We start from the raw sequence: 26096 nt of genomic DNA, 5'->3' as shown, positions 1-26096 counted from the left end.
GACGAAGATGGTGTTTTCAGAAGGGCAGGATCGATGCTCTCTGTCTGTATGAACATCTGCAGTGGCGATGAATTACTCTTCTTGGCTCCCTTAAGGTTGTAGCTATGCCATAAGACTCCCCTGCAAAATCACCCTACAGCAATGCACCAGCCTCCGCAATTTCCTGACACCTTTGAAACTCACCCAGAAAGAATCTTTAAATGCATAAAAATGAAAGAGAAAGCTGCTCTCTCTATCTGTAGTCCCATTAAAAGGATGACACTCTTTAGACTAGGTCTGTACAGAGAAAAAAAAAAAGCTTTTGTTTTGAAATGAATGAGTGAAAGAATATTACTTGTCAACCATACCTTAATTGGTTAACATGGGCTCTGAATAGAGGGCCTACGGCATTACTTTAACAGCTTTATTAAAGGTTGATGTTGAAAGCTTACATTTGAGACCCAGTAGCAGTACATGAATATCAAATACGGTACATGTCCAGAAGCCACAGTTGACTTCAGCTTGATGTGAGGCCAATAATTGGCATACAATTGTCTTTAATGATATATTACAGCCAAGTTTTTGCTTGCGTGCCTACCCGGTATTGCTGTGCATTACAAATCTGTGTTACAGCTGAACAGACTGACTGAACAGCTCAGCATTGTACAGACTGCATGGTCATTAACAGCCATCTTACCCTACTAACACTTGAATAGATTATCTAGAAAAAAAGATTCTGTCATTATTGTCTTACCTTTTGAAACCAGTATGACTCTTTGTTTCTCTTTTTTAAAAAAAATATATGTTAAGAAAATAATATATTTGATAAAAAAATAAATAAAAAACCCCATATATATATATATATATATATATATATATATATATATATATATATATATATATATATATATAGATATATATATAGATATATATATAGATATATATACACAGTATAGTGCTTTTGTGTCCATTTTGAAGCCTGAAAGCTCGGTAGAAGCTTTGTGGAAAACAGTGAATAGTACATTCTGCTAAATATCACCTTATGTGTTGCACAGAAGTCATACAGGTTTAGGAAGACATGAGGGTGAGTAAATTATGACATAATTTTCTTTTTTGGGTGAACTATTTCTTTAATAAGAACTGTTGAGTCTAATGAAGAATTCAGCTATTTCTCTCTCTCTTGCGTGCTCTGTATAAAGATGAGTAATGTGTGCAGTGCTGTGCAGCACATGAGGGAATATATTATCCTCCTCGGCCTGTCCTGGCAATGATGAATGTCCAGGGTGTGTGCACTGCGGAGTCACCCCCACTCACTCTCTCCTTTCGTTCCATCCTCCCTCCCTGACACTCTCTCTCTCTCTCGCTCTCTCTCTCTCTCTCTCTCTCTCTCTCTCTCTCTCTCTCTCTCTCTCTCTCTCTCTCTCTCTATCGTTCCCTTTAATTTTATTTCTGTCTTTCATGTTCTCTCATTGTCTTATCCTGCCTTTCCTTGTCACAGCACAGTTCTACAGATAAAACCAGAAAGGGAACTTTTATAACGTCTAAGTGGCGAAACTCTGGCCAGGATGCGTCAGAGCGGATGCATAAAAGGCCGATCAAACAGGAAATGTTCTTGCATTTACCTGGGCTGTGCACACATTTTGGGGGGCAGGTACTCAAGAAAAAAAGGGCACCCCTCATAATTATTTATGAAAAAAAAGTAAAGTTACATGTTGATCCTCTTTTGATTAATTATACTATTTAACACTATACATTTTAAACCAATTAAATGATATCAGTATCAACAAAATACATCTTACCATTTATCAAAATCCATTTACACTGCAATTTCCTAAAAATTGTATGAGATTTATTTATAATATCTAAAAATAACATTTTGAATATTAGAAATATTGGAAACAAAATGAAATGATACTATTATATATGAAACTATAACAGAGAATCATTCATTCAACTGATTCGTTAAAACCAGCTGATTTTCCATTCAGCATTCATGAAAGAAGCAACTTTTTGAATGGGTCGTTGAATCATTGACTCACCTGATTCATTCAAAAACAGTGAATCATTCAATAATGAAACATTGCAGATAGGCTTCTGGGAGACGCAACATTTCTTCTTTGTTTGGAACTATTTTCACTGGCAAAAAAAGAGCAAAAACAATCAAAATTGTCAATTTTGTGTCTAAAAATAGTCAATTCATATAATTAACTTATTGTTTATTGAACTGTTGTATAAAATGAGTATCACATTTTGTAATCGTGCTGATAGGCTATTTGAGAAAATAGCACTCTTGCTCGTGTGATATTGCTTAACTATATTATGTTATAAACACAACATACAAGAACTCATACAAGAGCAAATTAATATCTTGAAATTTTGTGGCATTTTTTTATAAATTTTGGTGACAATTCCGACCTTGCACAATGCTATTTTACGTCAACGCCAGACTAGCTTGCTCGTTGTTAAGTTTAACAAGTTAGGCTGGCTGTATTGTTTTAATAGTGGTTTAATTTCACAGAGGTGACAAACAGTGACAAAGTTTAGGGAAAACACAATTGTTAAATGGCTGTCACCAATAAAGGCAGGTCCGGGAGACGTGGATGCTGCTCGCCTGCTCTGCAGAGTGCTTTGGTGCTTTGGTGAGTGGGAGGTGCTTGTGCGGTCTCGCAGAAGAATAAGTTGTCGGGGACACGGTGAGAATTGATTGAAAAATTATAATTAATTCAACAGGCCAATTCAACAATTAAAACAAAAAAAATCTGTAAAAAAAGGGCCCTTATATTGTTAGAGGCCAAAAGGTTCATGTGCTTGAGCACCACTTAAGGTCTATCTGTGCAAGTGCCTGTTTAGAAGGATGTCTTCAGCGATTATGTGGCATCTTGCCAACTCTGTCTTATGGTTCTCACACGTGGCACCACATTAATATTGTGAGGTTTTGGTTGCATGTTACTTAAGGTTAGTATGGCAGATGACCCTTACACGCCTTTAACCACGGGGCACCAGTTAATTTACCTTAACAGTAAAGAACAATCAAGGAGAACTGTTGAATAAATACAACTGATGTTAATTGGAGGGAGCTGTCAGGTAAGCTTGTTTCTGCCACAGAATAAAAAAAAAAGAAAGATAATTGTCACTTTTTATCTCAAAATTCTGACTTTTTTCTCAGAATTGCAAGATATAAATTCGCAATTGCGAGTTGTAATGTCAGAATTGTGAGGTATATACTCTTAAGCATTTCATTATGACTTGCAATTCTGCCTTTTTTTCTTGCAATTCAGACTTTTTTCTCACATTTGCGAGTTTAAACCTTGCAATTCTGACTTCTTTTTTTCAGAATTGTGAGATATAAACTTGCAATTTGCAAGTTATACAGTCCAATTCTGATGATACAATACTGACTCAATTGTGACTTTATATCATGCAATTTTGACTTCATAAGTCACAATTGTGAGTTTATATTATGCAATTCTGAGAAAAAAAAAAGTCAGAATTGCGAGATTTAAAAAGTCGCAATTACCTTTTTTTATGTTTTATTCAGTGGTGGAAACAAGCTCACATAGTCAGATGACCAATCTGAAGCATTTGTGACATATCGGATAATTTGTATGTATTAATACTTACTGTATTATTACTATTACTACTGTGTCAACACAAGGAAAACAAAATTGTAATAAAATACATTTTATTAACAAAAAGATTATTCCTGGTATTCATTTAGTAGTTGTGTTAGTTACTGGATAATGAAATAAAGTGCATAAGATGCATAAAATCAGCATGATTAAATTGTGGCAGAGTTAAGTTGTCTAATAGAAATAAACTGTTGTTTCTCTAAAACTAATAAGAGGAAAAACTTATTCCACATTAAACAAATAAATAAAATATTATTTGTTATTTACTGACATCCGCTATGCAACCTCTATGTCTATATGGATTACTTGTATGATTTATTTATGCATTTTTGAAGACTGAAAATTTTCTGTAGACTTGCAATACTAAAAGTTATAAAAGTTAGACTCAAAGTTGTAGTAAAAGTCCATACAACAGTAAAAGTTGTATGAAATGATCAGCTTTTCATTAGACATCTCATATGGATTGTCATGAGAATGTACAAGCTAAAAGTGTTGCTCAAATTGAATAGCACTACATTAACAACCTGAGTGTTAACGTTCTGTGAACGGCCCGTAACTCTTTCCTCTTCATCATTCACAAGAGCCCAAATGTTTGCCAACTTCGCAAATGTCCAATGCCAGTTGAGCTTCAACACACCTGGGACGCAAAATGTGCATAGATGTGCTTCCTTCTCAGCTACAGTAACAGCCCATCCAATATGTCTCCTTGATCTATGAGTTTGCTGTGAAGAGCCTTAAGATGTGTATCGGCATCTACTCTAGACAAGTTCATGGCAGCACTCCATTCTCGTAATGTGTTTCTGGATTGTTCTCCTTCCAATAGCTGTGGAGATGAATGATTTAAATTGTTTTCTTGGAAAGAGCCCATGAAATTAGTACCTAAACTACTTCTACTGGCTCAAGTTTGCCAGTTAAGATTCACCATAATAGAGGTTTCCAAGTTTGTGGGTGGTATGCTCTTGCCTGCGATGGTAGTAATGGGTTTGCTTGCGATTGCTTGCGATTTCGGGTCAGGATAGGTAATCCTAGACCAGTGTAAAAGGGTAAAACATCAACACAAAGCTTGTGTAACATCTCCACTAAACTAGAATCCCGTGCGCAGCTATTAGTCTGCCTGGTTGAGAGGCAGAATTTTAGACTGGAGGTTCTGCCCTTGCTGATGGTCCAGCGCAATAAAGGCGCTGCAACGCTGAAAGTTGTACACCAGCAAAGAGCTGCAAAATAGATGCACTCGCATTAGTGCACTGCCTGGCGCCCACTCAGAACCCGACCGAGATTAATCACCTGTCACGACGGGTTGTTTTCCACCTCTCCCTCTCTTTTTCTCTCTCTCACTGTTCCCCTCTCTCTTGTTCTCCCTGTTTTCCTTTGCGGGGAGAACGATACACAGACTTGCCGTTAATTCTGCTCGCCTGCCCACAGGCGCTGTAGGATTGTGCCAGCTCTGCAGCAGACCACGCTGTGTGTGTGTGTGTGTGTGTGTGTGTGTGTGTGTGTGTGTGTGTGTGTGTGTGTGTGTGTGTTTGTGTCTGTGTCTGTGTGTTTGTGTTTGAGCACCACCTCTACGCAGTTAATGAAGCCATATGCAACAGAAACCAATAATCAAAGTACAGTGAGGTGGCTTTGGCTGAATACCAATTACTTACGCTGTCCCCTGTTGGACTCCACTCCAGTCTGAGAAGCCAACCAGGGCGTTCCTAATGCAGATATACCACTCCCACTGAGAGGAGGCTGTTTGCAGTGAGTATGTTTACAGAGGTGGATGCTAACAGACGCAGGCACACATACCGAATGTCATAACCCCTTTTTGATGCCATTAGCTCTCATTCCATCAGCTGTTTTGAGCGGGCTGAGGAAACTATTTGATGAAATATTAGTACGGTAAACACATTGCTCTAATAACCAACACTGCAAACCACAGAGCATTAAAACACACTTAATTAAAGATGCACACTGATTATTCTCCCTCAAAAAAACTATGTTAAGGCTTGTTTGTTATCAGTAATTATTATTATTAGTAGTAGTAGTATTTATTTGAGGAAGCTTTGAATCAATTGTAAGTTGTTAAGTATATAAATGGGTGTTTCTTCAACTGTGCACAGTGAATCGAAACTAAGAACAAACACGACTAAATAAGTGTAACACTATGGTGTTGAATAAGAAAATTAATTAATTTTTTTTATATATTATAAACTATTTGCTTATTAGCATGCATATTTCTAGGATGTTACTGCTTATTATTACTTATAAAGCACATATTAATACCTTATTCTGCATGACCATATTCTACATCACTAATCCTACCCAATACCTAAACTTAACAACTACCTTACTAACTATTAATAAGCAGTAATTAGGAGTTTGTTGAGGCAAAAGTCATAGTTAATAGTGAGAATTGGACTCTTATATAAAACTCTTATATGACCAAAAAATATAAATATGTTTTACATCAACATCAACCGCTGTGACAAAAAAGTGGCCTAAGTTGAAGAGAAACATTTGTATCTTTTGTTGTTTACAACTTCCATTAGTATACATGCATTGATATTAATGTTCAGCCTATGCAGTAAGCACAATTGTCTAGAAACTCTCAATGTGTTTTTATTGTGACTAAACACAGGGACACATCTGCATCTATATTTGCTGTCCTGTTCAAGACCAGTAAATATCTGATGGGAAAAATCTATAGTCTGGGTAAGCCTGCCTGCAATTTGTGAATTGCTATCAAAGACTTCCTCATCCTTGGGCTTCATGTCTCCTGTTTTATAATCAGCCTCCTACATGTGTACTAATCAGGGGCTTTAATCAGAACAAGAGAACCCCACAAATAACCAATTCATCCGCAGCAATTACGGACTTCCCTGTGCATGAGCCACATCTTGAGGTGAATCTTGCTGAGGTGGGATTAGTTTCAATGAAAATGCAGCTTGGTAATGGTATAAAGAAGCAATTTAATTTTAAATATTTGTCTGATCTTCTCATTTGGGATCGTCCTATTGGATTTTCTTGTCAACATGTAAAGCCTATGTGTTCTACTGATGTCTGTTTACTGAGAAAAACTGTCACTATGAGTTGGACAAAAAAAAGTTGTTCAGTCATCCCACAGAAATAAAATGTTTATAGTATGTCCAGATGATTTTAGTTTTTTCTTCTTGCAGACATCCATGATGAGAATGGGCTGAGACCTGTGATGGTGTACATCCATGGTGGGTCCTACATGGAAGGAACAGGGAATATGATTGACGGCAGCATTCTGGCCAGCTATGGAAATGTCATTGTGGTGACCCTGAATTATAGGCTGGGAGTGCTGGGTAAGTCGTTCATTTTTCATTAAATGGTGGATGGTTTTGATTACAGAATATCTTTATGACCTCCTGTTTTATATTCAGCCTCCTACACATGTAAAAAAGATATACACATGGTTTAAAGAGGCACATGATCTTGGAATAGCTGAGGGTCCATAGGCTTAAAAGTCACATAATTTAAAATGAAGATTTCAAGAAGATCTGGATGGACTGTTATGTAATATGTTTTAGTTTAGTTTTTTAGTTTCAATTCTTCTGTTATGGTCATACAATGCAAACATAGCATCTATTATTTACTTATAATTATTTTTCCTGTTGGAGTTGAGTTCAGTTTCTTGGCCGGTTGTGCTTCAGTGTTATTTTACTATTATTGATATATTATACAGTTTTAATTTGTATTTTGAATTAGCTTTTATTTTTATATTCTCAGTTTTCATTTAAATTTTAGCTTAAGTTCTTGTCATTTTTTTAATTATTATTATTTATATTTAGCTTAAATTTTTTTCGGTTTTACTTTTAGTACATTTAATACTGCTAATTAAACTTATTTTATTTAAGTTATACATTCAGGCATTTAATACTTATATTTTACTTAATTTCAGCGTTATTTGAATTAACAGAAATTATTTTTAATAACTGACCCCATAAACATAATGATTTTCTCCCATAAAGTAGGGAAGGGCAAATTTGGTACTTTCTAAAAGTGAGAGGTGAATGTTGCTACACCACCGCTGGTCATTAAATTTCACAGAATTTGTGCTGTCTAATAAGTTTTAAAGTCCACTTTGGATTTCATACTCTTCTTTCATCTTTCGTTGCAGGACAGTTATGCCTCAGTAGGATGTAGGATGATTAAATTTAGTTTAAGAATCTAGGCTTTGGTAGGTAAATATTGAAAAGGGATCATTCACAGTCTTCCACTTCGGCTGTTCTTACAACTCGTTATCAGCTACAGCTCTCTCTGAGGCTGGTTATATTTAGATGTGTTGGAGCCAAGGGGAATAGGTATAGGAAAAGGCCTACTGGAAAAGTATGCACTGCGGGAAAAGACAGCAGTTGGGGGAAGCAAAGAAAGTGGCAGAAAGACCGAGGACAGGAGTGAGAGAGTGCAAGCGAGGCCTTTGTTAAATGTGTTTCTGCTTCTCTGCCTGACATCGCTCAGCATGAAGGTGATGGAGATAGTCTAAAGTGTCTGGCTGTCTCTGGCTTTACGGAGAGCAGTTTGAAGCGTGGTGGCAGTAAAAAGCAGAGCCCTATAGAGAGAGGGCAAAGTGAGATTGGAACATGTTCCCAAGCATATAAAATTGCAGGATCGTGTCCGTTTTGTACCCCCTTTTCACAGAGCGATAGCTCTTTCTCCACAACAAAAGTAATATTTTAACACCTCTGAGGTATCTTGGTGGCAGCGTGTGTGTGTGTGTGTGTGTGTGTCTGTGGCACTGCACAGACTGCTCTCTAGTTGGCCCATGCCCAGTCCGCCACCAGTGAGACATATTTCTTCTCAGCTGTTTTTAGACCTAGTGTTGTTATAGCTTAATCTAGCTTTTAGACACATGCTCACTGATTAGCCAAGGGTGAGAGGAGCATTCCGGTGTGGAAATACTATTTGCAGAAAGCCATGCACTCTTCTCTGGAATTAGCTTGTTGGAGAGTAAAAATTGCTGCTGAACATATGCAAACATATTTGAGATAGATATAGCGACATGTTATGCATTATGTGGTATGCATAACAGGGTTATTTGTGGGATAATCATGCGGGAATCATTACGACTGCATGGGTATTCATCTATAATCATTTTGTATAGGCTACATGGGCATGTATGTGTAAAATGTTTCTGTCAAATTTGCATCTGTAACTGTGTGTGCTTTCATAGTAATTGCACCATCTGCAGTGGGGCACATGTGGCCTGCCAATGATCCAATAGAAGCTGTAAGAATGAACTGAGATGTGTTACTGGCACATGACTCTCTCTCTCTCTCTCTTTCATGGCAACGTGAGCAGACTGCCGATGTGTCTCATAATACAGCAGAACGAGTCTGTTTCTGCACTTAACATGTCATCACAGTGCATTGTGGGAAACTCAATTCCAATTTGGCATAATGAGGTATTTATGTATGCAGCACTAAATGAAGAATCACAATGGCTATGTTCACACAGCAGCATAAGGCCCCGATCAGACAGAACGCGTTTTTTTTAGTAAGAGGCGTCTTTTTAAAATCGTTTTCTATTGGCATTGAGCGTTTTGCTCTTTTTTTATGCGCCCCAAGCGGCTCGCGTTTTAGCAGCCTGCTGCGCCTTGTGTTTTTGTTAGAGCGCTCTGAGTGCCTGAAAATGAAAAAAAAAAATCAACTCTGAGCAGAAAAGTGGCCAACGTCATTAGCATTTTTTTTAAATTGTCCAATCGAAGGAATGGAGAGGCGAGCCTTCCGTTGTGGTGGCTGTCGCGAGTTATACGGAGCTGTATGACTTCACGAACCACAAATACCACAATGTTAACAAAAAGCAGCAGGCCTGGAGGCAAGTTAGTGTGGCAACAGAGATTTTTACAGTTTACTTAACAGTAAACCAAAGATTCTAGAGCGCTCGCGCTATAATCTATGATTAGACTGACAGGATAGCTGATTCAGTGGTTGCCTAGCAACATAAAAAACACGCCACACTGCTCTTTTCTAAGCTAAAAAAAGTAAACCAAAAAAAGGCAGTGCGGTGTGCCTCGCGCTTTTAATTTGAAAAATGTGGTCTTTCTGATTCTAAGTCTCTAAGCCAGTTTTTGAGTGCTAAATACAGTTATGTTCACACACAATTTGGTTATGAATGAGAGTGGCAACTGCATTCAAATCAACTCTCTGATTACATAATTTGTACCCCTATAGTTCAACCAAAAAATAAAAATGTATCATTTACTCACCCTCATGTTGTTACAACCTGTATGACTTTTTTTTTTTTTTGGAACACAGAAGAAGATATTTTGAAGAACATTGGTAACAGTTTTGGTAACCTTTGACTTCTATTTTTTTTTTCAAAATATCAGAAAGTCAGAAAGTCAGAAAGAAAGAAAGTCATACTGTCACGTTCAGTTTAGTTTTGTTCATGGACTTTGAGTGTGTTTTCATCTGTCACATGTTTGTTTGTTCAATTTCCTGCTACTCATCCATCTCCTTGGTTACCGCCATTATTAGTTCATGTGCGTCAGCTTTGTTTAGTAATTATCCTCGGTGTTCTTCTAGGAAGACTCTCCCAGTTGCTGGTGGTTCTACAGTGCGAGTGCAGCGGTGATCACAAGCTTTGAGCTCTCAACTGCTGTTTTAACAGCATCAAATTTCTGTGTTTGTTGACAGCTGGTTAGAGGGCGGAAAAATGAGTCCTTCACTGTTTCAGTTCACTGTTCAGTGTTGCCGCGATCATTCCCCTGTGTGCTCCGGCACTGGTGATGGGTCCCATTTCCTGAAAGAGTGTGTTTGCGTCTTTTTCAAGATGCCATTCCACCCGTGCATTTCTGGATGCGATCGTTACTTGTTCCCCCAAATGGACGGTCACAATAGTTGTATCACGTGTTTGTAGAATGTGTAATGTATAATATATATGTGTATATAATGTATGTGTATATATGCAGCACGTTGAGGCAGCTTTTGTAGATAGTCTGTGTTCTCATTGCGAGGATATGACTATCGCAGTGTTGAGATCGAGACTTGCCTTAATGCATGTAGTATATGAATAGTCCCCATTACAACGCCCTGCTATGGCGCTGTGTGGGATGGGTGATCAGAGGATCATAGTGAGGCTTCCCCGCCCGGTAACCAATCCCTGTGGGCCCCTCACTCCTCTATCACATCGCAGCCGGTGAAGCCCCCCGTTGAGCGCGCTGGTCCCGGACCGACCAGCCGTTTCATTCATTCACAGGTGCACCTGTGTCCGGCGGCCGCTGCTTTTTGGACGGGGCCCCTCATCTCCCCCCTAAAGCCTGTGAGTTCTCGCCCGTTCTGACTGTAAAGCCTGTGGGCAAGCCACCTCCTCTTGCGTGCCATGGCAAAAGGTCGTAACTTCAATTTTTGGCGAAAATGAGTTATTGTAATTTTTAGGACAATAAACATAAGTTTTATCATGTAGACAAACATCAAGTTTCAATTCGATTGTTTTTTGGGTGGAATAAGATTATGTTTTTGCCGTAACTTCAAAAAGCCAAGGGGAAACTATGGTAGAAGCCCGTAACGTCAGTTACGGCTTTATGCCTTCGTTTCTCGCTGCTCCTGAACACTCGAATGAAGTTACGGGTGCACTGCCGTGAAGTTACGGCACTCTGCCTTGTTCTAACCGACCATCAAAGTATTGCCGCGCTGGAGTTACGGGGTTATGATGTAGCAATTAAATCACCTCAGACACACACGTACATTTTTCACAGTGATTGCTTTTGTTAGGTTTGAAGAATGGCATACTCTCGGGGGAAAATGATGGTGGAGATGGCTTTGAATCTTTAACATCCAATAATAGCTAGCGGTAGCCTTAAGCTAGCGATACTACTTCACAAACTAGACACAAACACTTTTCGAGCCATAATCAACAATTTATCCAGTAACAAGCGCTGAATAGAGCAGGCTTGTATGATATCTTAATTCACAGCCCGTAATACAAAGCTACATGTACAACTGAAATAAAATATGCTTCATAGCTAGCTCTCGCCTGCCAATGACAGTCCACTGACTGAAAACTACGCGAGTTGGTTGGTTGGAGCCGCAACGACACACCCATATACACCAGCAACAGGAATAATTTAGAGCCTACCTTTTGTTGAACCTTGGTTAAAATCCATGTCAAACAACCGACGAGAAGGCAAATCCATTACATCCACCACAAGTTTTTAAAACTTGCTACCGGCTCTAAAACTGAAGTGTGTGTGTGTGTGTGTGCGCGTGTGTGCGTGCGTGCGTGAGAAAGAGAGAGAGAGAGGCGCGGACGCGATCCCACTGTTCGACACACACGCACACGCACACACACACACACACACACTTCAGTTTTAGAGTCAGTTTTTCAAAAAAAAACTTTAAATGTTCCACATCTTTTATACTTTAGTGATGTTAATCAACTTTGTTTTATGAAATTCATGTTAATTAAAACCATTCATACTTTTCCAACTATTCTCACTACTTTAACTTCTTGTTGATACATGTAAAGCCATTTTTATCATAGTGAGTCCAATTTTAATATTGCTTACATTTTAAGCATAACATTGGCTATAAAATAGAAGTTAAGGTCTTTTGCCTTGGTATGACCGATTGTCATTTTGTGGGCAATGCTAAGGCAGAATACAGTAACTTCCGAAAAAGGGTCAAAGGTCAGATTTGAGTTCAACATTTTTTTGTAGATGGGTTAATAAAGGTATACACTACAACATGTGAAAATTACAATATTATACCTATAACTCAATTGCCAGGACATTAAGATAACTTTAAAGTCATTTTTCTCAGTTTCACACTCTGGTGAGTTAAGGTCTTTTGCCTTAGTAGGGCAGTACAGGTCTATCAGGCCAGGGCACTCATGGACATGCACGAGGATAGCCCAGACCGTGTGCTCATAGGTGAGCTCCGCAACACATCCAACCTCGCCCTCTGGGGCACGAGTGTTGTGGTGTGCGTGTACGGTCTGGCAATGTCCACATTAGTGGTCCAGGAGCGCCATCGTTGCCTCAGCCTGGTTTTTATGGCGGATGCGGACAAGGTCCGGTTCCTGGTCTCCCCAATTTCCCAGGTTGGGCTGGTCGGTGATGTGGCGGAGAACTGCGCCCAGACGGAAGCCATCCGGCACATCCTGCCCCGGCAGCCCGCTACTGCCTCCACCCCTCCACCGGTGGCAGTTCCTCCGCCTGCTCGTCGCCGAGGGTGTTCCCCTACCACCGCTCCCGCTGGGCCTCCACAGCAGCCTCCAGCCAGGCCTCAGCATAGAGCCGGCCGCAGTAGGGACGCCCAACCCGCTCTAGGCGCTGCCAAGCCAGGTGGCAAGCGACAGCGAAAGCATTCCTGAGTAGGCCGCTCAGGGATGGAGGACGGTGATTTTGGAGTTGGTCACTGATCCACTCCCTCCCCCCGGATGAGGCCCGGGTTGAGTCTTTATTTGTGTGTGTGTTTCTTCCACCGCTGGCTCCCAAAAAATGCGGAGCAAGCGGTACCCGCACTTCAAAGAAAGAGCAAATTCCTCTGTTCCTGGGTCCCAAGAGGGAAAGTCTGGCGGTGTGTGACCCTGTAAAGCCTTGCACCCCTCAGCCCCCTCTTGTTCGCCAGCACGGCAGCTGGGTGCGGTTCGAGGACCCGGTCATCCGCCTTCTCACGCATCCCTGGCCGTCTCGTGGAGACAGGAAAGTGTTGCACTGCACACTCAGACCCCGCCTTCGGGCTGCCTTCGGGCCTCTCGAGCCGGGTCCCTGTCCTCCACCTCGGTGCCCCACCTCGGGTATGTCTGTGGTTCCCTGCCCCGGTTTTATGGAAGCCTAAAATGCTTCCAACCGGTCCAGCCTGGCCCCAAACGGTCCCTTCAGACTCGGCTTGCGATTCATTTCGCTCAGCTTCCGCTCAGGCTCAGTGATATTCAACATTCCTAGGTGTTGAGCAGAGATGCTCCTAAAAATTTGTGAGATTCACAAATTGAGCAATGTTCCTGTTCTGTGTGTGTACGTCGCAGTCCTACTGGTGAAGGACGCGAACTAGCCGTTCCCTCCAGCCGATATGATTTCTGGCTTCCATGAGCCCGTACTTCATTGTACCCTAAATGTGTGGTGGGTTACGACCATCTTGGATCTGTGTCAACTGAAATGGGCCCTTTTTCGAAAGCCTCCATTTACTTGTTAAACACAGAGATGCATTTTCAAAAATGCCCCATCCCCAAGCTTGGTCTGCAGTGTTCGACCTGAAAGACATGTACTTCAGATCTCTATTCTTCCGCTCCACAAGCCTCCTGTGTTCTTTAATTCGAAGGTACGAAGTATCAGTACATGGTCCTACCCTTCGAGTGCTCCATAGCCAGTTGGGTCTTCAGGTCAACTGGGAAAGAGTAAACTCGCCCAAGGGTTGAGGATCTCTTTTCTAGTATGGAGATGGTCTCGGTTCAGCGCATCTCTCAGGTAGAGGTGTGTCAGCTCAGTGCTATTCAGGAAGTGAGAAAGGGTCCTACTGAAACTTTTTCAGAGGCTCCTGGGGCATGTGATAAACACCCTGGCCTGTCGCCAAACCCTCAGCCTGTAAACAGACCTTTCGTTTCCCCGGGCCAATGGCTCCTAGAATGAGGGTCCACTAATACCGGATGAGGGGCCACGTATAAAGAGCATGCAGTAACAGAGGTCTGGGCGCCCTCCGACTGCATTGGCATCTATTGCCTCGAGTTGCTTACAATTTCCTCGCTTTGAGACACCGCTGTTCTGCGAGCATGGACCGGTCTGAAAAGACAACGTTACGACCATTGAGCTATGCTCCCCTCACATGTTGCAACTTGCCCGCCACCTCCTCCTTGGAGTCAGAAGCTTCTAAGGTCGCTTCATTCCACTTATTACTGCTGGCCTGCTCAATCGTGGCGCTGACAAGCCTCACGACAGCCTCTGGCCCAGAGAGAGAGGAGACTCCATCCCCAGCTGGCCTGCTGTTTGGGACCACTTCAGGGCCACACAGTTACATCTGTTGCCCTCCAGACTCGTCCCTCCTCCAGTTGTTAAATCAGGAAGAGATGGAGTAGGTCTTGCTAGTTGCCCCTTATTGGCCCAACCGACCTCTCCTCTCGACAGCCTTCCTGACTCCTTCCTCAGAGTACATTCTAAGGGATGGGACATGATGGCACCCGCGTCTAGACCTTGAAGAGTTCCAGATCTGGTTCTAAAAAGAACGGGACGCGGAGGTTCTGGTTCCTACCGCAAGAATTTTTATGCCATAGAGACCATCACTTCTGAGAGAGCACCCTCTCAAAAAGAGGCTCGCTCCCCCTTAGAAGTGGAACCTATTCATTGATTGAGTCTTCTCTCCGTGAGGAGATCCCGAAGGTGTTCGATCACTTCAGTGCTTCCTTCCTGCTAATGGTTGGAGTGAGGGCTGTCTCCTCCACCTCAAAATGTTGTGGCCTCTGTATTGACGCATATCATGATGCAGTGGATAGAAATCCGTGGGAAGTGCGACTTGATCGCCAGGTTCCTGAAGGGAGCAAGGAGACTGAATAACCGCCTTGCGTCCCCTCTTTACCCTTTTGGGACTTATCTCTTGTGCTACTGCACTACAGAGACCTCCCTTGAGCCCTACAGGCAGTGAGTTAAAAATTCAGTTTTTAAAGAAACAGTTCTCCTGCTTGTTTGGTCTCTATCTAGAGGGTAGGGCCAGCATTTTGGGTCAACGAATCATGCCTGGAGTTCAGGCCGGCTAATTCTCATGACACATGAGACCCCGGCCTGGATATGTGCCCAAGGTTCCTAACTCTCCTACGGGACCAGGTGGTGAGCCTGCAAGCGCTGCCCCGGAGGAGGCAGACCCAGCCCTGGCTTTTTCTCTGTCCGTCCGCTCCAGTGCGGTTATACGTGATCAGAATGCAAAGCCTAGACCTTAGACCAGCTCTGTCTGTACGGAAACCAGCAGAATGGAAGGCTGTTTCCAAGCAAAGGTTGGCCCATTACATGTGGTTGCCTTCATCTTGGTAAGAAAGTTTCCCAAGATGCATGTGCCCAACTGGGCGGTGAGCTCCTCCTAGGTGTTGATACAGAGTGCCTCGCTGAACAGATGTTAAATAGAGTTGGGGGCTGGGCAACACCTATACACGTTCGCTAGAGAACTAGCCTATGTGTCGAACCATTGCTTCCCGTGGGCTCCCTTCACATGAAGCCAGTTTCACTGTAAGCACAGTTCATAATTCTTGTTCCAGTGAGTTCCCCTTATTAGCCGAACCCTGTCGAATTCCTCCATACCCTTCGGCAACGGACGTGGCGGAACGTCCGGAGCTAGGCCTATCACTCGTATGCACTGGTGGAACCTGTGTTAGGCTGGGTCCATATGTTGTGATCCCTAAGGCGATCCCGTATGTGTATTCTTCCACGGTACGGCTCCCTGCGGCAAGCCCGTGTCTTCCCTCGGCAGAGTCCGCTCTGCCGTCACTGTCGGTTGATCCTCCCCTCTGTTTAGGCTGGAGTCATCCCAGTGACATTCCATATGTCGTACTGCCCAGTTATATGCCCAGTCCATATGTGTATTCTCCACGTTGCCTCCCTTCGGGCAGGATGTGGTTCCCGCAGTGTCCCTTCCTTCCTTGATAGGGTACGCTTCCCAGTGGTTCTGTGGAACAGCAGTTGACTTCCCTGGCCTAAGCCTTGCCCTTCTCCGCCTCAAAATTGCGGGTGGTCTGGAGGCTTTTGTCCAGGCACTGGAAGGTGGCAGCTCTAGTGGCGCTTTCCATAGCAGATCCTATTCAGTCGATGTCGACTACGTCAAACGTGAACGACTGAAAGGGAACGTCTCGGTTGCGTATGCAACCCCCGTTCCCTGAAGAAGGGAACGGAGACGTAGTCCCTTAGCCACTATAGCTGGACCACCGCTGACTCCGAGTTACTCTCGGCTCCTCAGCGAAAAGCAACTAGTGCGTGCATCCACTTCCGTATTTATACCCACGCCGTGGGGGCGGAGTGTGTGATGCGAATCACGCACGCCAATTGTATTGGCTCATTCAATAGTACTCGAAGATGACAGGCTCCCTAGCGTGATCACATTCAGTCGACGTCGACTACGTCTACGTTCCCTCCTTCAGGGAACGAGGGTTGCATATGAAATTGAGATGTTATATTCACTACTTAAGTTGTTCCTTCTCCTGCACTCCTTGCCTGGTCGCTGTAATACCTACACCGTGTTAACGTGAGTTTCCCTGCCTGTTATATGATTCTTGAGTGTTACTATTAAAGTGTTGTTTGAATTTCATCTTTTGAGTCTTCAGCCTGTTCCTGAGTAGTGTTACACATAGAGTTACACACACAGTGTTACACAGAGAGGTTTGGAAAGACAAACCAAACCTATTTTTCTAAATTATTACTATTTTTTTGTAGTGAACTATCCCTTTAAATGTTTCAATATTCTTGTTCTGGCCATCTCTTTAACAATTAGCACTATCACAGCTATTAGCATGGTAATTGAAAACACAAAGGGAAAATGTTTATTTTGACACATATTTAGCTTTGATATTATAATGTATTTAGTCACTTATTTATTTGTATTTCTTTTTAAATAAAGACCGCAATACATTTTTGGGGGTGATTCTTTCTTGAATAAAAGTTCAAAAGAACAGCATTCATTTGAAATAGTTGTTTCTTGTAACATTATACATGTCTGTCATTTCACTTTTTGTTCAGTTTAAGGCATCCTTGCTAACTAAAACTATTAATTTCTTTAATACTAATATAATACAAAATAAATGGCAGTGTATATATATTTTTTTTAATCATTTTCAATGTTTTTTTGTTTTCCATAATTATGTTGTATACTGTAAACCTAGACAAAAGGGTATGGTAATTATTTAAATATAACTTCTTTGTGGTTGGGATGATGTACAATATATTTTTGGGGGATGAAATTGTGTCTGTGTGTGCGCGCGTGTGTGTGTGTGTGTGTGTGTGCGTTTGTGGTTTGTGTGTGTGTGTGTGTGTGTGTGTGTGTGTTTATTACTAATATTAAAGGGATAGTTCACCCAAAAATGAAAATGCTGTCATCATTTACTCTTCCTCAAGTTGTTCCAAACCTGTATGACTTTCTTTCTTCTGCTGAACACAAAAGAAGATATTTTGAAGAAAGTCGGTAACCAAATGACTGATGGACCCCATTGACTTCCATAGTAGGAAAAAAATAAATAAAATACTATGGAAGTCAATGGGGACCAGCAACTGTTTATTTACCAACCTTCTTTAAAATCTCTTCTTTTGTGTTCAGCAGAAGAAAGGAAATCATACCGGTTTGGAACAACTTGAAGGTGAGAAAATGATGACAGAATTTTCATTTCTGGGTGAACTATCCCTTTAAATAGTATTGTGTTGATTTTGTTTAATAAGAAGCCAGCATCTTTGACTTAATTCATTGTCACTATCTTTATAGGCATTATTTGCGACTGTAAGTATAAACGGGGCAATTTGATATTCACATATGTTGATAAATACGGCTCTCATTCCAAATCCGTGACACTGTCAATGTAGCCAATCAGATTAAAGCTGTACAACTAATTTCTTGCTGCGCCAGAGAGAACCTCAAGTAGACATGCAAATCTGCTTCTTGAGATTTTTCAGTCTATAACCATAAAATTGAACTGCAGAGAGTCCAGCAGAATTGCACTTTGGCTTTTATCAAACAAGGTATTCAAAAAACCTTCCCAAATCACCCTCTCAGTCGTTTAACAGGCAGTAGCTTACTCTAATAGACCCCTCTGCAGTGGCTCAATCTCCACAGAGCCTTTATCCTATTCACTTCTGTCTCTGTCAGGCTGTCTCCCGCCACTGCCTGGAAGGCTCCTGCGGTTTACTGGAGGTCTGTGAGTAAAGTCTCCACAACAGGGCAAGGACAGGCACAGCCCAGGGGAGGAAGGCCGATTGGACTGAAATGGCTTCATGGGGGACGAAGTGAAATAGAGAGATTAGGAGCGACAGACAATGAGAAACAGGGCTTTTTGGGTCACATTTTAAGCAATAGCAATATAACGCCACAGTAATATTGGTGAGAATGTGCTTGAGTGTCTTTGGGCAAGTCATGCTGTCCTCAACTGCCGAAAGGCAGAGATGTTTGTTGTTGTCTCGTGGTTGCTCTAATGACTGCTTTCTTTTACACAAAAACAGAGAGGAGAGGTGATGTAAGGTAACGGCAGGAGAGTTCAGTGGAGGACTGGTCCAGGTAAATGTGTTGAGAGTTGAGAGTGGACAGGAGTGAGGTATTAGAGACTATTGAGTAGATTAAAGATAACATGTCAACACACATGGAGATGAAGGGCTGAATCTTCATGCAGAAGAGGCTGCCAGAGAAGTTAAGAGGAGAGTCGACATGGGAAATAGGGAATAGAACAGAGAAACAGGTAAATAAATTGTAAAGGACATTGGAGCTGTGGTCTAGCGATAGAGACACTGTTGAACTACAGAGAAGTAGTTCAGCCTGAATTGTGCTCTTTAAAGATGGGCAAATCCAAATTAAAATATTCATTCTTTTGTTACTAATGTTGCATTGAGATGATCATAGTTAAATATGGCTCTAAAGTTTTAAATGTCTCCTTTCACTATTTCTTTAGCATGGAAAGTAATGGTATTAATAAGCTTAAATGTAAAAAAAGTATACTTATAATAACTAATAGTAATACTATTAATGATAATTGTATTACTATTAAAAAATATTTGTAATGTAGACATTTACATAGCAGTCGGGGTAATAATGGTAATAATAAAGATTTATTTTTCTATTAATTGAACTAATTTTGTAAATTGGCAGCTAATATGGCACGATAATAATGTTCCTGCAGACCCTCATGACTGTGTGTCAATGTCAATTTTTTTTTTTTATTAAATGTCAGATAATTTTACCTTTTCATGATGAGGCAAGGTTAGTTCAGGTTGTAAAATGTCCTCAACTAATTAAAACCTTAATGATATTTATGAATGAATCGTTTTCCTCCTATCTCATATTAATTTCCTTCACCACGTCCCATTAGGGGCTCCATATTTCTCTACTCTATTGATCAATATTAGTAGGTTTTTTTTGTTTTGTTTGTGTGTTTATTCATCACACAAAGGACAGGATGAATGAGGAAGGAGGTTTAGGTTGAGAAACTGAGCTGACTTTTTAAGGGGAGTCTTCAAAGCGTGACACATGAAGCACATACAGTGCTGGTTAACATCTTCCCATTACAATCAGCTCAGAACACAAACAATAAGCAAACAAGCTCCTTCGAATGGCACTGATGCCCAAGGCGGGTGAGAGAGCTGATTTGTCTGTACCAAAAGAATAAAAACAAAACCTAATTAAAGACAGATCAAGCCCCAGCTGATATTTCCTTTTAACACATACACACCTCTAATGGATTTTAGAAACGCAAACCTCAAGGATTTATATAAATGAACACAATTCTCTCAGGATGATGCAAGCCCTCTTGTAGTGATTATTCAGACATTTTGAATCACCGTGGCCCCGTGAGAGGGTCTGGCAACTCTGATAAGGAAGGCTACCTTGAGAGACCCTTGTTGAAATTCCTCGATTTTGGAATTTTACCTTGTAGCACACTAATCTTTCCAACATTAAATAAGCTTACTGCATTTTTATTGCTCATAAACATTTAGCTTTTACAATAGCTTTTTGTCTTAAGAACCTTTAAAGAACACAGACTGAAATGTCCAGCCTCTAGTTTGCCCTTAAAGTTTGGTAGCTTAGCTTCTCTCATAAAAGGTCATTGTTGTCATATTGTCATGTCGTATTTTTTTGTATTTTAGCTGAATTTTCAGTCTTTATTTACTCCAGCCTTCAGTGTCACATGAACCTTCAGAGATCATTCTAATATGCTAATTTGATGCTCACGTAACAGTTCTTCTTCTTATTATTATTAATGTTGAAAACAGTTGTCGCTTGATCTTTTTTTGTGCAAAAAATATATATTTTTTACACAATTCTTTCTTAAGAAAAGAAAGTTCGAAAGAACTGAATTCAGAAAAAAATAACAATGTAGCCCTTCCTGACACTTTAAACTGAATTTTCACTTTTATTTGAATTGTGTCATTGCTGAATAAGAGTATTAATTTATTTTTAAACAATCTCAAACTTTTGTACAGTTGTGTATTTAAAGTACTTTTAATTATGACTATACCTATAATTGATTACTACTTATAATTAATAGATAAGTGTCACTAACTAAAACTAAAACATTAAACATTTTAACTAAAAAAGCTAAATATTTCAAGACAAACTCTTGTCAAGGCCTTGCTCGATTACAAGTCTTAAGTTTAGAGGTTAATGGGTCTTGCAAATGGATTACTGGATAGAGGAATGGATGAATAGAATGACATTTTCTGTGTTGAATTTCGTTGAATGCAATTCAGTAAATTCCAAATCACAATGCAGTTCATGGAAATGGCTCAGATGCAGTTCTGTGGTGCACTGCTAATTCGATTCAAATTACTCTTGGATTGCAAGTGAGCCAGTTCTTTCATTCTGAGTTTTGTCTATCCCTGCAATAACTAGAAACTCGATCAAACAAATGTTTATTGCCGTTTACAGACCTGCAGACATCAGTAAACATTCCTCCTCCTCAGATATGTGCAGTCTGGCATCATCATATCTCCACACAGAAATAGGGAGCTCCGTTTGACCTCAGAGTGGTCCTTCTTCAAGAACCAGCTGTACTGGAGAGATCTGGCCTTGTTTTTACCCATAACTCCAGATGGCCTGGTCCCTTTGAGAGGAGGAGACCTCACTGTGTTGATTGGTTAATCCTATAAAAACTGTCTAAAGTGCTGTGGATGGCAGCTTGTCGCTCAGGGATGCAGTGTGCTGGGGCATAAGAGGGCAAAGGGTTAATATGAATCTGGCTGCTGCCTCTCTGACTGGTGCAAGCCTCGTGTTCTGTCACGCTTACCCTGTTTTGAGCTGCTGTGCCGGGGGAGAATGCGGAACTCTTTGCCCTGCATACGTTCGGATGCTAATGTGTTGTTTGCTTGTTTTTGTTTTGAGCTGTGGTGCAGCAGTGCCACGGGATGGAGGATGTAATTGCAGAGGACATTAAATCTTGAAATTACAATCACATTGAGAGTGTTCACAAAAAAAGAACTAGGGAGAAAGATAATGAGGCAGAACAGGAAAAGGCATGTAAACATGCAACGACATGACCTTGACATGAACAATTTTGGGACATTAAATTGTTTTGTTTGTGTCAGTTCTTGGGGCAAGTGCACTGGAACCAGTGACAAGGTTAAAGAGGGCTCTCACCTGCAAGCTACATGCAGCCAGTTAAAAATTGGTTTTCTTTGTCTGACTCTCCACCCATTAACCACTTTGTTTGTTTGAGTGGTCAAATATATGGTTATGTGGTGTAAAAAGCAATACATTTGCTAACATTCAAAAGTTTTGGGTCAGAAAATCGTGGGATCAAAGGCAGGGATTATTTATTTATTTATTTATTTATTTGATATAAGTAATTAATACTTATATTCAGCAAGGATGCATTAAATCAATAAAATGTGACAGTAGGCTACATACATTTACATATTTACAAACAACACCAAATAAATGTACTTTTGAAATTTCTATACATCAACAAATCCTGAAGAAAAAGAAATGCGTATGTATCATGGTTTTAACAAAAAAAAAAAAAAAAAAAACAGTTTTACCTGTCAATCAGAAAGGGCCAAAAGGGCATATCAGAATGAGAGTGATTTCTGAAGGACCATGTGACACTGTATATGTATATATAAATATATATATATTATATATAATATATAATTAATGAACTGAGGATTCAAATTTTCCTTGAACTTTAGACAGTTAAGAGTTCATTATACGATATACTGTAATTGTCACAACTCAAAACTTCCTTGTTATTCCAAAAATTGCTTTTATTGAAACCAAGGGCAGAAAACGACAGGATCTAAAAAGTGGAGACTTATGATGTCACAGAGCAGAATACCAACGCCTACGTCTACATCACCACGTCTTTGGCGCTGCCCACTGGCGCGTTAGTGAATAGTGACATGAGAACGAGAAAAGATCGACACAGGATCAATACCATTACCTTTCAAAGTGTTTTTTATTGGATTTATATGCATGTATCAATAACGGTGCATATGATATGTTCGCCCAGCACTAACGTAAATGACTGATGTAACAAACGTTTGTCAAACAAATCTTGCTCCATCCTTTATCTTTACACAAATTAGTAAGAATGACAGACAATATGCTTTAATAGACAGTTTTAGGTAATAGTGGCCCACAGCTGCTTAGCAGAAGGATTTCTGTAAGACAGTAATAACGTGAGTTCGCCAGTTAACTTACACTTAAACTTTGCAGAATATATTCACATTCACACACAGCTATATTACACAGCACGGCATGAAAGGGAATATTCGAAAAAAACATAGGGGCACTTTAACAGCAAAGATTCTCGAATGGAGCTCCAAAATAAAGTATTTGCTCTACATCACATGATAACAGCTGACTTGTGAATCATTACATAGATTCCACCCCAATCCCACCGGAGGGGATCTATGTCATCTGCAGTGCACTCAAACATACTCATTATGACTATACTAACCTCTAGCAGTAGAGGTAAGTTAGCAGATTCAGTGAAAGCGCCACATTTATATTTATGCTATGGATACTTTGTGAACCCTGTGTAAAGTGTCTTACTATACAGCATTGATTCAGATGTTATAAAACTGACAGATAAATAGAACATGAAAGAGACTGAGGGAACAGGTGACAGGATGTCAGCTTACTGAGAAAGGACCAGGAACAGGAAATCAAAATGCAAAACCCATTTAAATGCAGATCATCATTGTCATGTTGCTTGTCACATTTCTATCACACATGATACTGTCATTACCCACAACCCCAATATCAATACATACTGGGTTTGATAGCTTGAACTTATCCAAACATCTGCATCAGTATGCAGAAAATGTATAGTGCATGAACACCAACAGCAGAATGGGCTAGAAACAATCTGACTGAAGGAAAAGCCTTTGTGTCATGGTGATGATGAAAATGTAACTGCCTTGGCAATGCTGTTGCTTTGCTCAGCAAGGCTGTAATGTAAATACTTAATCTTTTCTAACTTTGCTCTAGCCGAAAGAAGGCCTGATCTTTATTCTCATGGATTTTGAGTAGACATTATTAATATTAGGGTTAATAACTAAATCTTGTCTTATATATTATTGCCATTTTTTTTTTAAGATGCAATTCATACATACAGTGACTTGAATAAACATTGTCTATGATGAACATGTTCTGGATTTATAATGTTCCTTTACGATTGTTGCTTGTCAGACATGATCCCCCGATGTAAGCCATGTCACACTGTGGGATCTCAGTTCACTTTAATGTCAGACTGTTTAACAGTCAAGATTCATTCAAACAGATGCACGTAAGAAGACTTGTCCTGCATATTACATCATCAGTCCATGACACCTTCGGTGATGGTGAGCTGCATTTACATGCGGGATTGAAATGATGGCTTGCAAACAAATACAGTCAGCGTTAATTTTGATAATGGTTTGTCCTGAAAAAAAAAACAAGAAAAAAAACAAACAAAAAAAAACAAGGACAATGTATGTGGAGCAAGTGATTTGTTGTTGTCACTAATTGTTATCAGATTCTGCACTCCTATTGATTTTTGATTTGACGGTTGTCATAGGAGAAGTCACACTGCAGGACTGGGCCTTTAAACTTCTGAAACTGCTAGAATTTTATTGGAGGTAGTGTGATCGCATTAATCGGTTGTTGGTGAACATGTCAAACTAATACAAACGTACAAACTACAGATGTTGGCCTAGGATAAGAGGAATATTTTAGAATTCACAGAATTTGTGTAAAATCTTGCCGAAATAGTTGTGTGCACCCTGATTAAGATGTATTTTGATGTTTTTTTTTTTTATATTAATTTTTTTTATGTAAAGTCCATAAATGCCAGTGTGATATAACTGTCCTGTTTCATAAAGAAGAAAAATACATGAATTCATATATATATATATATATATATATATATATATATATATATATATATATATATATAATTAGAACTTTATTTTTATTTTTATTTATTTTGTATAAAAAAATCTAAGCCATATAGTTCGGCCAATAAAATTGTGTGATAGAACCAAAAATGTAAAACAGGAAATTACATCATAGTGAGGTCCTCTGCAGACTCTTGACATACTATATATTATTTTACCTTTTTATGATAAGTCAAGTTTAGTTCAGGATGTCATATTAAGATGTCATGTGGTAATTAATTAATACATTATATTTATATATAAAAATTCATGTTTTTAATATTTTTTCAAAAGTAGTGATAAGGATATACACTCACATATTTAATGTGTAAAGAAAATATTTTATTATTTATTACTTGATGGCTAACTGATGGTTACAACACTCGACATTGGTCACTTATCGTTGTCAGAATTGGTTATTGTCTCTTTCTTGTGAAAATACCTGCAATAATGTTAATTTTGCAAGCACACAGCTTGCCAAACAAGCAGTCCTAATAGCTGCTAAAGTGTGCCAAGTGTTAAATTAGTGCCAAGTGTTAAATAAACTGCATTTGGCTAATTATGTGAAAAAAGATCCTCTTTGTTTTCCCAGAGAAGGAGGGACAATAGCAACAGTGTAATGTAGTGCCAAATGTACTGTTGCACAATATTGCACATTTTCCCTTCCTATGAAAGCAAAAGCTTAGTTTGCATGATATTCAAAATGCAACACCTTTTTTCCCCCTTCTCCTTCCTACAAACCCTGCAACTTCTCACTTCATTTACTTTTGAATGAGGACCAGGCTGTGTTAAGAGCCGTATCTTTCCACAGGATATCTTGTGTAGCTTCAGATGCCTACCACTTTTACATCAAAGGTTACTCCCTTTATCCAATACAGACACTTAAGCCTCTGTCAGAGGACATTACTTAAATGCTCTTATCAAGACATGCTCACATTTGTACTGTACATACTGTTGGTGTTATGGAAATAAAGGTAGAGGGAAATGTGATGGGTTTAGCAGCACTTGGCTGCTGTATAGTCATGTGATCACACCATGAACTGAAAACATGCAATGTTGTGAAAGGGGGATTACTGGAACAATTTGACTTTATGAAATATGAGTATTCACTTTGAATTAGGTGATATTACCATGAATTGTTCTTGCTGTACATATAAGGTTGTAACACTACAAGGAGGCACTTATTATATTGTGTTGCATAGTGAAATATATAGTTATTTCGGAGCATTAAGAATGTACTCTGAAGCAGATGTTTAAGATTTGGGAAATTACAGTGGCAGATTTTCATTTTGTCTCGATTTAAATTCTCCATTAGCCTATTGGCCTGATATGCATAAAGCAGATTAAAATGGATTATGCTATTAGATGTATTGAGATATAAAAGGAGTGTTAATATGCAAAAATGCTGCTTAAACCAAATAGAAATGTAAAAAAAAAATGTCACAAGTAAAGCTGCTTCT

The 26096-nt window shown here is 39.8% G+C and overlaps 1 protein-coding gene across 2 annotated transcripts in view; it reads left to right on the top strand.

Moving 5' to 3' along the window:
* The window catches only part of nlgn4xa (neuroligin 4 X-linked a), a 107058-nt gene that overhangs the window by 33803 nt on the left and 47159 nt on the right, over positions 1-26096 (top strand). For both annotated transcript variants that reach the window (XM_079852594.1, XM_079852593.1), the window contains one exon: positions 6767-6919. In XM_079852594.1, coding sequence (XP_079708720.1) covers positions 6767-6919 — 153 coding nt within the window. The remainder of the gene's footprint in view (positions 1-6766; positions 6920-26096) is intronic.

The sequence above is a fragment of the Squalius cephalus genome, assembly GCF_949319135.1.
Source record: "Squalius cephalus genome assembly, chromosome: 2".
Classification (NCBI taxonomy): domain Eukaryota; kingdom Metazoa; phylum Chordata; class Actinopteri; order Cypriniformes; family Leuciscidae; genus Squalius; species Squalius cephalus.
Note: the sequence above shows the minus strand (reverse complement) of the source record. Positions and strands in the feature narration are given on the sequence as shown.